At 50.4% G+C, this 12,500-nt stretch overlaps 1 protein-coding gene across 1 annotated transcript in view; it reads right to left on the reverse strand.

The window, feature by feature from the left end:
• Window positions 1-28: 28 nt before the first annotated feature.
• LOC136178449 (glutamate receptor ionotropic, delta-1-like) overlaps window positions 29-12,500 on the reverse strand; it is a 15,889-nt gene continuing 3,417 nt past the window's right edge. The window contains exon 2 of the mRNA XM_065952295.1: window positions 29-1,020. Within this exon, the coding sequence (XP_065808367.1) occupies window positions 848-1,020 (173 nt within the window). The 3' untranslated portion in view covers window positions 29-847. The remainder of the gene's footprint in view (window positions 1,021-12,500) is intronic.

Consider the following 12,500-nt stretch of genomic DNA (forward strand, 5'->3'; position numbering starts at 1 on the left):
ACAAAAACCTCCAAGTAGAAGATTTCAGGAGTCAAACAGTATTCATGCTCACTTTGTTAAAAATGTCATTCTGCTGTTTTAAATGTTGAGTTTCTCTGAGAGTGATGTAACATCTGAATCTGGTTTAAAATCATCATCTTACTCTCTCACTGTCTCTGTGTGGATCCTCTCTGCAGCAGTGTCAGCCAGTCTCATGGCTGCAGGATGAACTGTCAGTATTAAACATGAGTTTATAAAAAAGAGCAGCAGGTTTAAAACAACAAGAGGTTCTGCACAAAGACTCTGAGCCGAGCCTCAGCAGCACTGTCACACACATCAGAAAGATCAGCATCATCTTCATCACTGCGGACATGAACATGCTTTCCTTTGAATCACCACAGAGACAATCTAACATCAAGCATCAAATCAGCGTCCATATCAATATCTGTTCTCTCTTATATCATCATCTTATCACCATCGTTGATTTATGATCTTGTATCGTCAGCAGTCTGCGTCTGATTATCTCTGTTCAAAGCGAGCGGCCTGCCAGCTTCTTTACAATTAGAGAAAAAACTACAGCTGGGCAAACACAGCTCCACTCAGTGCTGCCCCCTAGCTGCACCACAGAGAGAGCAATAGAAAGACTGAGTCTCTGCGCTGCAGCGTCTTCAGAGAGCAGAGACAGAGCAGCAGGGATTCAGCGTTCAGGAGGTTGATGGATGAATATTCAGGAGGACATTTCAACACAAGAGAGTCAGAAAGACACAAAACAAAACACTGCAGAGTAAACCAGAAGCAGCTCACACACAGACTCTCTCTTTCTCTCTCTGTCTCTGTCTCTCTCTCTCTCTCTCTCTCTCTCTCTCTCTCACACAGCGGTCTTACCTTCCTGCACCGCCTGGAACGGGTTGTTGGGCTCGATGAGTTTAATAGAGTGTGTGATCTTCTCGCTCTGCATGCTGTCATCGCTCAGACTGAGGTCAGACACGGCGAGCTGGAACACCTCATCGTCCCGCACTGCGTTCTCCTCAAATATGGCCCCTGCACAGGAGAGAGCGAGGGAGAGGTCAGAGGTCAGGAGCAGGAGGGGACAGCATGTCAGTCGATTAACAGAACAAAAACTAAATCAATCAGAAATCAGAAGATTTTTCAAAATAAGAGTCTTATTTAAAGCAGAACACAGGACCAGGACCAGGACCAGGGGTGGGGTGTTGCAGGTCCAGATGTGTATAATTATGATGTGGACCTGTCCAGTTTAGCATGCCCGTCTTTCAGCACCATGGACAGAGACCCGCCTGCAGCTCCCTCGTCGCTCACGCTGCCATTAACAGTCACCACGGCGCCGACGCGACTCACTGACACGAGAATAAACGATCCCGGGAATGATTGTGGATCATTTACATTTTTGACAGCCTCAAACGATGAACAAATTTACTGTGTTCTTAGAAAGACGGACACTGAGAACCCGTTAGTCCCCGAGGACATGATAGAGCACGCCACACGTGCTGCTGCACGCCGTCAGAGCCACGCTTTACTCTGATGATGCAGACGGGCTGACGTTCTATCACACCTCCCATCAGACGACCACTTCATCTTACACGCAGCGCACGTGGCGGAGCGTTGGAAGATAAAAGAAGATAATTAAAGTACATTCAGACGGGGTTCTTTAACACACACACACACACACACACACGCACACACAGACGCACACACACACACACACACACACACACACACACACACACACTCACACACACACTCACACACACACACTCACACACACACACACTCACATACACACACACACACTCTCACACACACACACACACACACACACACACACACACACACACACTCACACACACACACACACACAGAGACACACACAGAGACACACACACACACACACACACACACACACACACACCCCAATGATGAGAAAAGTCCATCCTCTCTGTCTTCTGCCTGCTCCACTTTTCAGAAAATGTGTGGAGATTTTCCCTTCATGACATCACAAAGGGCAGTAGCCCCTCCCCCAGGTGGGTGACACTCCCACAGCTAGGTGTTTGTTCTGCCCTCTGAGTCTGCCTTCTCACCGTAAACAATAGGACATGGAGCGAGAAAGACAGAGTACACCCAAGCCCTTCCAGAGAGGGGCGTGGTCAGACACAGCTCATTTACATATTTAAAGGTACAGACACAGAAACAGCCTGTTCTGAGCAGGGCTGAAATAGAGGGGTTTATAGACATGATCAAATACAGGATCAGAGTGGATTTAGAACAAGAAACTTCACACATATGTTGAAGAGGAGCTCTCTGAAGAGGAGGAGGATATGTCACCTTTAATGAATTTAAAATGAGTGGACTTTTTCTTTCTCTTTTTGTTGCTCATTTCTCTTCCGATGTGTCTGCTCGTCCATGAGCTGCTTATTGCTATGTTCATGATGAGGCGTTCCTGTGAGTCTCTGTAAATATGAACAGATTGTGTTGAAAAGTTATTGTATTATTCTAACTGATCATTGTACCTCCAAGAGTCAATTAATCTGCTGTGTTTTTGTCATTCATTGTACAAACAGAACAAGCACGATTCCAGCTTCATTAAAAATCTATGAAAGAACAGACTGATGAACAAAGCTCACACTCAGCCCCTAAAGTGTGTGTTCACATAAAGTATGTTCACTTCCTGTCTTAGCAAAGCGCTGCATCGTGTTTCTAATGAGTCTGTGTCTGTAATAAAGTTTAGATTGATTGTTCACCATGCACACATTCAGAGCAAGTGAAACCCAAGCAGTAACCTCCAGTGTTGAAACATGAAGCGGATGCTGAAGTGTAAAATCCTGCAGTTCCTGGAGTGTCCACTGGAGGCTGGCTGCAGAAGCACAGGAAGTCACATACACACCCATTCTAAAAAGCCTGTTTTTACAGCAGAGATGAACATGTTTACAGCCTGGTTCAAAAAACCAAATAGGTGTGATTAGCTCATGTCTGGATGGACACACACTGTACGGGGGGTGAATGTTTTGATGACTCATCAGTTTTGATTTGATGAAGGATAAGAGTTATTCACAATAAGGCGTGTAGCTGACCTGATTGACAGGTGGGCGCGGTGTAACGGTTTGTCAGGAGGTTTAAAACCCGCCTCAGCTCCAGCTCTCAGCCTGTCGTTAGGTTGACTGAAAGTTAGACTGAGACAGCATTTCCAGCATGGAGACCGCCATCGATGGGACTCCAGCGCCCCCTGCCGGAACAGACGGGGGACGCCATCGATGGGACTCCAGCGCCCCCTGCAGGAACAGACGGGGGACGTCACTCAGACATTCATATTGACAGTCTGTGGTTGAAACAAGACGATCTTTGAGCCAGAGATGAAAGGAAGAAAATCGACACGTTGGTGCTTAAATTAAACTAAACAGAAGACAAATTGAAATCAGCTGCTACATTTCCCCCAAAGGATCCATAAAGGATTGATTCTCGTTCCAATTCTTAAGAACCAAAGACTCGATCTATTCTGAGAGTACATTAGCGTCCATCAGAGGAGCTGCTGCTGTCAGCCAAGCGTTAGCCTGCATCATATTTACTCTGCGACTCTGGAGCCAAACAAGGTTTAAAAGATGAAATTAATAATGTAGAGCTCCGAAATGTTCCAGAAACACAAAGTACAATAACAACATGATTTATAAACGCCAGACGCTTCAGAGATGCTTCCAAATGTTGGCCGGAGCAGCAGAGCTCTTATCAGAATGAAACATCCAAAAAAACAAAGAAGGCCTCTCAAACAGCCTCCATGTTTCTGCATTCACACCAACACAAAAGATGTTAGCAGCGTGTCAGACGTCATCAGCCGCGTGGAGCAGCAGCCAGATTTAGTACTGCAGAAATAAACCGCAGGAATCCGCCTGCAGCTCCATCCTCAGCCTTTTTATTTACAGACACAGAAAAGCTTCCACACCACAGATCCTGAGCTTCCTACTGTCATACAGCCGACCATCATCACATCCAGCATGTCATTACTGCCTCGATTACCTACACGACCAGCCGCCATGGCACACACCGCCACACCGTTAGCTAGCATCCAGCAGCTCTTACTGTCCACCGCTGGAGAGAAGAAGAATCAGCACGCTGCCAACGAGCCCGAGATGCGTGTTCAGTCACCGCTAATCAAGACGAGATTATCATCAAAAAGCTCCAGCTGGAAGACGTGCAGTAAGTCCTGGCTCCAGTTTGAGACTTTGTCAAACTCATGAATGTATTTTGTGCCAACAGTTCTCCAGCGAGCGTCTGAGCACGTGGACACGTGAGAGGAAAAACTGAAGCAGAGCCGAGAGAAGAAACGAAGTCTACACGACGTGAAGCGACCACACACACCTAGAAACATCTTCAGACGTTCAGGCCGAGTGTGTGTGTGTGTGTGTCTGTGTGTGTCTGTGTGTGTGTGTGTGTGTGTGTCTGTGTGTCTGTGTCTGTGTGTGTGTGTGTGTCTGTGTGTCTGTGTGTGTCTGTGTGTGTGTGTGTGTGTGTGTGTGTCTCTGTGTGTCTGTGTGTGTCTGTGTGTGTGTGTGTGTGTGTGTGTGTGTGTGTGTGTGTGTGTGTCTGTGTGTCTGTGTGTGTCTGTGTGTGTGTGTGTGTGTGTGTGTGTGTGTGTGTGTCTGTGTGTGTCTGTGTGTGTGTGTGTGTGTGTGTGTGTGTGTGTGTGTCTGTGTGTGTGTGTGTGTGTGTGTGTGTGTGTGTGTGTGTGTGTGTGTGTGTGTGTGTGTGTGTCTGTGTGTCTGTGTGTGTGTGTGTGTCTGTGTGTCTGTGTGTCTGTGTGTGTGTGTGTGTGTGTGTGTGTGTGTGTGTCTGTGTGTGTGTGTGTGTGTGTGTGTGTGTGTGTGTGTGTGTGTCTGTGTGTGTGTGTCTGTGTGTCTGTGTGTGTGTGTGTGTGTGTGTGTGTGTGTGTGTGTGTGTCTGTGTGTGTGTGTGTGTGTGTGTGTGTGTGTGTGTGTGTCTGTGTGTGTGTGTGTGTGTGTGTGTGTGTGTGTGTGTGTGTCTGTGTGTGTGTGTGTGTGTGTGTGTGTGTGTGTGTGTGTGTGTGTGTGTGTGTGTGTCTGTGTGTCTGTGTGTGTCTGTGTGTGTGTGTGTGTGTGTGTGTGTGTGTGTCTGTGTGTGTCTATGTGTGTGTGTGTGTGTGTGTGTGTGTGTGTGTGTGTGTGTGTGTGTGTGTGTGTGTGTGTGTGTGTGTGTGTGTGTCTGTGTGTCTGTGTGTCTGTGTGTGTGTGTCTGTGTGTCTGTGTGTGTGTGTGTGTGTGTGTGTGTGTGTGTGTCTGTGTGTGTGTGTGTGTGTGTGTGTGTGTGTGTGTGTGTGTGTGTGTGTGTGTGTGTGTGTGTGTTGTTCTCTCCGGGAGGCCTGGGGGGGCGTTTAGAGAACCTTCAGACCTGGACCCCAGCCCACAGGGGACAGGAGGAGCTACAGCCTCAGTCCCACCAGGACCGGTTCCTGGAGGCTGATAGCGGCGTGTTTTACAGCCGGAGCAGCGAGAGCGAACACTTTGAACATTTATTATCTTAAAAACGTCGTGTTTTACTTCCCCGGCCTGATTACTTCCTCCGCTTCTCCATGAATTTCTATTAAGTCAGGTCGTAAAAGTCTGAGACACACAAACACAGGACTGAAGCCTGGATACAGGAAGTACACCAGGCCACGCTGACCTGACCTTTGACCTCTGAAACGACACTTCAGAAGCGTTTAGCTCATCTTTCAAACCTTTAAAACAGTGTTCTGTTACCGTGGAAACAATTACTCCATTGAGGACATTCATACCGAAGGCTTAAGGCGGCCCCCATTACATTTTTATGTCACCATTAATCACATTTTTTATCACAAATTCAATTATTTGCAATTAAAAATAAAAATAGTCAGCCTTGTATTTTGAAGGTTTGTACTGTCCTAAGCTGAGAGTACTTTACGTGCTGTGTGCTTTTATTTTGAAATAAAGTACGGCCTTTCACACCCACATGATCATCGAGTACTTAAAGCTACAGATCCGGTTCAAACAGACTCGTTTCCATGGCAACGCAGCAAAAATGTCCAGAAGATAAAGACTGAATGTGAAAGATCAGAATGTGTGCTGCGACTACGGGAGACCCTGAGGAGGCGGAGCTACGGGGAGCCTAAAGGGACAAAACAGCACGAGATTAAAAATGACTAATGAGTTAAAAGATGTTAATTAACGATGATTAACTCGTTAACGATGGCATCAACATGGACACCAACACGACTATCTGTGGACTTAAAGAAATCCACACGCCATGAAAAACACACAAGAAAAAAAAACATGCTGTAACCTTTAACGTGACGCCATGACAGGCCGATAGTAACATAGAGGTTCAACGATTAGTTAAGTTATTTATCGAGTTTAACCGTCTTCTTTTAATGACCTGTTCCTTTGTTTCTCATGTGAGCGTTATCGTTCAGAGGAAGTTGTGCTGTTACCAAAATAAAAGCCTGTAGCAGGACAGAGTGTAACATCTGGTTTAAAGTGTCTGAAGTGTAATCTGCCCCCCCCCTCCTCCTTACAGCCTTCGCTGTTCCCTTTAACCAGCTGACAGTCAGAGTCGCATGGCGCCCAGATCAGATGTGACAGTGTTCCAACCTCGGCCCCCAAACCCCCGCCCGAGCATCTGTCTCATCCGGCCACGCTGCGTTATCATCAGTGACACGTCCCGGTTTGTTTGTCCCTTCCTCTCTCTGCTCCCCGTGGAGGATCAGTGGCAGGTGGGGGGGGGGGGGGGGGGGGGGGTGGCACTGATGGTTGATCTCTAATACAGCTGATACAGATAAAACAACATGCAGCCTGAACCTCTGACCCACTTCCTGTGTTTGTGTGCATCAGCAGTGCTGTCGAGGTTCAACAGTCTGCAGGTTTTCATCAACATCTGCTTTCTCTAATTAGCCCCGCCTCTCTATTCTGTGGCTGCATGCGCACCAATCCGTGCAGACAGCTGCTGCAGGGTCTGACCAGAGAGAAGACCGGCAGCAGAGCGGCGTTGGATCGGTCTGATGGAAGGTCAGAACCAGGAGCAGCGAGCCGGAGGAAACAGCTGAAATCAATTTTGGCCTTTAATTAAATCTGAGAAATCAGGCTGTCAGCGGGGGCTTCTCCTCATATGATGGATGCCCTCGGGGGGGGCTTCTCCCAGTGTCTCTATCCCGAGAAGAGGGAGGTAAAACCTTCAGATATACCAGGAGCTGACTGATGGATCTGTTACCTGACGACACACAGAGCAGGAAACATGACTCAATAAGAAGTACTGCAGATACAAAGACACAGGGGCGGAGTCAGGAGAGTGATACACAGGGGGCGGGGTCAGGAGAGTGAGACACAGGGTGAAGTCAGGAGAGTGCTACACAGGGGCGGAGTCAGGGCGGAGTCAGTAGAGAGTGAGACGCAGGGGAGGAGTCAGGAGAGTGACACACAGGGGCGGAGTCAGGAGAGTGAGACACAGGGGGCGAAGTCAGGAGAGTGAGAAACAGGGGGTGGAGTCAGGGGCGGAGTCCGGAGAGTGAGACACAGGGGAGGATTCAGGAGAGTGATACACAGGGGGTGGAGTCAGGAGAGTGAGAAACAGGGGGTGGAGTCAGGGGAGTGAGACACAGGGACAGAGTCAGGAGAGTGAGACACAGGGGGCAGAGTCAGGAGAGTGAGGGGGAAAGGGGCAGAGTCAGGAGAGTGAGACACAGGGACGGAGTCAGGAGAGTGAGACACAGGGGCCGAGTCAGGAGAGTGAGACACAGGGGCAGAGTCAGGAGAGTGAGACACAGGGACGGAGTCAGGAGAGCGTGAGAAACAGGGACGGAGTCAGAAGAGCGTGAGAAACAGGGGCAGAGTCAGGAGAGTGAGACACAGGGGCGGAGTCAGGAGAGCGTGAGAAACAGGGGCGGAGTCAGGAGAGTTAGACACAGGGACGGAGTCAGGAGAGTGAGACACAGGGACGGAGTCAGGAGAGAGTGAGAAACAGGGGCGGAGTCGGGAGAGCGTGAGAAACAGGGGCAGAGTCAGGAGAGTTAGACACAGGGACGGAGTCAGGAGAGTGAGACACAGGGACGGAGTCAGGAGAGAGTGAGAAACAGGGGCGGAGTCGGGAGAGTGAGACACAGGGGCGGAGTCAGGAGAGCGTGAGGAAACTGGGGCGGGGTCAGGGCGGAGTCAGTAGAGAGCGAGACGCAGGGGAGGAGTCAGGAGAGTGACACACGGGCGGAGTCAGGAGAGTGAGACACAGGGGGCGAAGTCAGGAGAGTGAGAAACAGGTGGAGTCAGGGGCAGAGTCCAGAGAGTGAGACACAGGGGCGAAGTCAGGAGAGTGAGACGCAGGGGGCGGAGTCCGGAGAGTGAGACACAGGGGAGGATTCAGGAGAGTGATACACAGGGGGCGGAGTCAGGAAAGTGAGAAACAGGGGGTGGAGTCAGGGGAGTGAGACACAGGGACAGAGTCAGGAGAGTGAGACACAGGGGGCAGAGTCAGGAGAGTGAGGGGGAAAGGGGCAGAGTCAGGAGAGTGAGACACAGGGACGGAGTCAGGAGAGTGAGACACAGGGACGGAGCCAGGAGAGTGTGAGAAACAGGGGCCGAGCCAGGAGAGTGTGAGAAACAGGGGCAGAGTCAGGAGAGTGAGACACAGGGACGGAGTCAGGAGAGCGTGAGAAACAGGGACGGAGTCAGGAGAGCGTGAGAAACAGGGGCAGAGTCAGGAGAGTGAGACACAGGGGCGGAGTCAGGAGAGCGTGACAAACAGGGGCGGAGTCAGGAGAGTTAGACACAGGGACGGAGTCAGGAGAGTGAGACACAGGGGCGGAGTCGGGAGAGTGAGACACAGGGGCGGAGTCAGGAGAGCGTGAGGAAACTGGGGCGGGGTCAGGGCGGAGTCAGTAGAGAGCGAGACGCAGGGGAGGAGTCAGGAGAGTGACACACAGGGGCGGAGTCAGGAGAGTGAGACACAGGGGGCGAAGTCAGGAGAGTGAGAAACAGGTGGAGTCAGGGGCAGAGTCCAGAGAGTGAGACACAGGGGCGAAGTCAGGAGAGTGAGACGCAGGGGGCGGAGTCAGGAGAGAGCGGCGCAGGGGCGGAGTCAAGAAAGTGATACACAGGGACGGAGTCAGGAGAGTGAGACACAGGGAGCGGAGTCAGGAGAGTGAGACACAGGGGCCGAGTCAGGAGAACGTGAGAAACAGGGGCAGAGTCAGGAGAGTGAGACACAGGGATGGAGTCAGGAGAGTGAGACACAGGGGCGGAGTCAGGAGAGTGAGACATAGGAGGCGGGGTCAGGAGAGTGAGACATAGGAGGTGGGGTCAGGAGAGTGAGACACAGGGGGCGGGGTCAGAAGTGAGAGTGAGACTCTCACATGACGCCTTGCCTCAGTTCAGATTTCAGATCTTTCTGTCCCATCACCTCGGAGGTGAAGAGAGAACACTTATTAAGGAGCCAATCAAAACAAACGGATCACTTCCTGTGAAGCAGCTGCTGCTTCATCCTGTAGATCCTGGATCCAGAGTGCAGGTAAAACCACAATGAACATGTGTATGAGCTGCATTCTGAAGCATTGAGCCACACAGACTCTAACATGATGAGCAGGATGAGCAGAGACAACCTGTTATTTCAGTGTAAAGGAACAAAGAGTCACAGACATGTGATCAGATCTACTTCCTGTTTGCAGAATAAAAAAACATTTTGGATGTGTGAAGAAGACGAGAGCGTCCTGCAGCTCGCCAACGTTTCACTGCTGCATTGCTCCTAGTGTGAGTTCACACGTCTTAAGCTACAAACTGATCTGTACAGAGTGAGGGGTAGAGGTAGAGCTGGTAGAGGAAGAGTGAGAGGTAGAGCTGGTAGAGGAAGAGTGAGGGGTAGAGGTAGAGCTGGTAGAGGAAGAGTGAGGGGTAGAGCTGGTAGAGGAAGAGTGAGGGGTAGAGCTGGTAGAGGAAGAGTGAGGGGTAGAGCTGGTAGAGGAAGAGTGAGGGGTAGAGCTGGTAGAGGAAGAGTGAGGAGTAGAGCTGGTAGAGGTAGAGCTGGTAGAGGAAGAGTGAGGAGTAGAGCTGGTAGAGGAAGAGCGAGGGGTAGATCTGGTAGAGGTAGAGCTGGTAGAGGTAGAGCTGGTAGAGGAAGAGTGAGAGGTAGAGCTGGTAGAGGAAGAGTGAGGGGTAGAGCTGGTAGAGGAAGAGCGAGGGGTAGATCTGGTAGAGGTAGAGCTGGTAGAGGAAGAGTGAGAGGTAGAGCTGGTAGAGGAAGAGTGAGGGGTAGAGCTGGTAGAGGAAGAGTGAGGGGTAGAGCTGGTAGAGGAAGAGCGAGGGGTAGATCTGGTAGAGGTAGAGCTGGTAGAGGTAGAGCTGGTAGAGGAAGAGTGAGAGGTAGAGCTGGTAGAGGAAGAGTGAGGGGTAGAGCTGGTAGAGGAAGAGTGAGGAGTAGAGCTGGTAGAGGAAGAGTGAGGGGTAGAACTGGTAGAGGAAGAGTGAGGGGTAGAGCTGGTAGAGGAAGAGCGAGGGGTAGATCTGGTAGAGGAAGAGCTGGTAGAGGTAGAGCTGGTAGAGGAAGAGTGAGGGGTAGAGCTGGTAGAGGAAGAGTGAGGGGTAGAGCTGGTAGAGGAAGAGTGAGGAGTAGAGCTGGTAGAGGAAGAGTGAGGGGTAGAGCTGGTAGAGGAAGAGCGAGGGGTAGATCTGGTAGAGGAAGAGTGAGGGGTAGAGCTGGTAGAGGAAGAGCGAGGGGTAGAGGTAGAGCTGGTAGAGGAAGAGGTAGGGGTAGAGCTGGTAGAGGAAGAGTGAGGGGTAGGGGTAGAGCTGGTAGAGGAAGAGTGAGAGGTAGAGCTGGTAGAGGAAGAGTGAGGGGTAGGGGTAGAGCTGGTAGAGGAAGAGTGAGGGGTAGAGGTAGAGTTGGTAGAGGAAGAGGTAGGGGTAGAGCTGGTAGAGGAAGAGTGAGGGGTAGGGGTAGAGCTGGTAGAGGAAGAGTGAGAGGTAGAGCTGGTAGAGGAAGAGTGAGGGGTAGGGGTAGAGCTGGTAGAGGAAGAGTGAGGGGTAGAGGTAGAGCTGGTAGAGGAAGAGGTAGGGGTAGAGCTGGTAGAGGAAGAGTGAGGGGTAGAGGTAGAGCTGGTAGAGGAAGAGTGAGAGGTAGAGCTGGTAGAGGAAGAGTGAGGGGTAGAGGTAGAGCTGGTAGAGGAAGAGTGAGGGGTAGAGCTGGTAGAGGAAGGGCTGGTAGAGGTAGAGCTGGTAGAGGAAGAGTGAGGGGTAGGGGTAGAGCTGGTAGAGGAAGAGTGAGAGGTAGGGGTAGAGCTGGTAGAGAAAGAGTGAGAGGTAGAGCTGGTAGAGGAAGAGTGAGAGGTAGAGCTGGTAGAGGTAGAGCTGGTAGAGGTAGAGCTGGTAGAGGAAGAGTGAGAGGTAGAGCTAGTAGAGGAAGAGTGAGAGGTAGAGGTGGTAGAGGAAGAGTGAGAGGTAGAGCTGGTAGAGGAAGAGTGAGGGGTAGAGCTGGTAGAGGAAGAGTGAGGGGTAGAGCTGGTAGAGGAAGAGAGAGAGGTAGAGGTGGTAGAGGAAGAGTGAGAGGTAGAGCTGGTAGAGGAAGAGTGAGGGGTAGAGGTAGAGCTGGTAGAGGAAGAGTGAGAGGTAGAGCTGGTAGAGGAAGAGTGAGGGGTAGAGGTAGAGCTGGTAGAGGAAGAGTGAGAGGTAGAGCTGGTAGAGGAAGAGTGAGAGGTAGAGCTGGTAGAGGAAGAGTGAGAGGTAGAGCTGGAAGAGTGAGAGGTAGAGCTGGTAGAGGAAGAGTGAGAGGTAGAGCTGGTAGAGGAAGAGTGAGAGGTAGAGCTGGTAGAGGAAGAGTGAGAGGTAGAGCTGGTAGAGGAAGAGAGAGGGGTAGAGGTAGAGCTGGTAGAGGAAGAGTGAGAGGTAGAGCTGGTAGAGGAAGAGTGAGAGGTAGAGCTGGAAGAGTGAGAGGTAGAGCTGGTAGAGGAAGAGTGAGAGGTAGAGGTAGAGCTGGTAGAGGAAGAGTGAGAGGTAGAGGTAGAGCTGGTAGAGGTAGAGCTGGAAGAGTGAGAGGTAGAGCTGGTAGAGGAAGAGTGAGAGGTAGAGTAAGAGGTAGAGGTAGAGCTGGTAGAGGAAGAGTGAGAGGTAGAGTAAGAGGTAGAGGTAGAGCTGGTAGAGGAAGAGTGAGAGGTAGAGTAAGAGGTAGAGGTAGAGCTGGTAGAGGAAGAGTGAGAGCGTAGAGTGAGAGGTAGAGCTGGTAGAGGAAGAGTGAGAGGTAGAGCTGGTAGAGGAGTTCATGGCCAAAGAAGAAAACAACTTTCAAATGAAATCAGATCAAGTTGATGATGTCATCAACGGGCTGACAGTGAGAGGCTGGATGATGTTTTACTGTTCTGGTATATGTAGCACTGACTTGTTTGGTGAAAAATAAAAAAATAAATGTTTCAACAGCATGTGTGTGTATCTGCAAATATTTCTGTGCATGTGAACAATCTGAAGAATTTTCTACACTTGGAACTATTTTAGTATTATGAAAAAGCATACTAA

Source organism: Labrus bergylta, unplaced genomic scaffold (genome assembly GCF_963930695.1).
Source record: "Labrus bergylta unplaced genomic scaffold, fLabBer1.1 SCAFFOLD_153, whole genome shotgun sequence".
Classification (NCBI taxonomy): domain Eukaryota; kingdom Metazoa; phylum Chordata; class Actinopteri; order Labriformes; family Labridae; genus Labrus; species Labrus bergylta.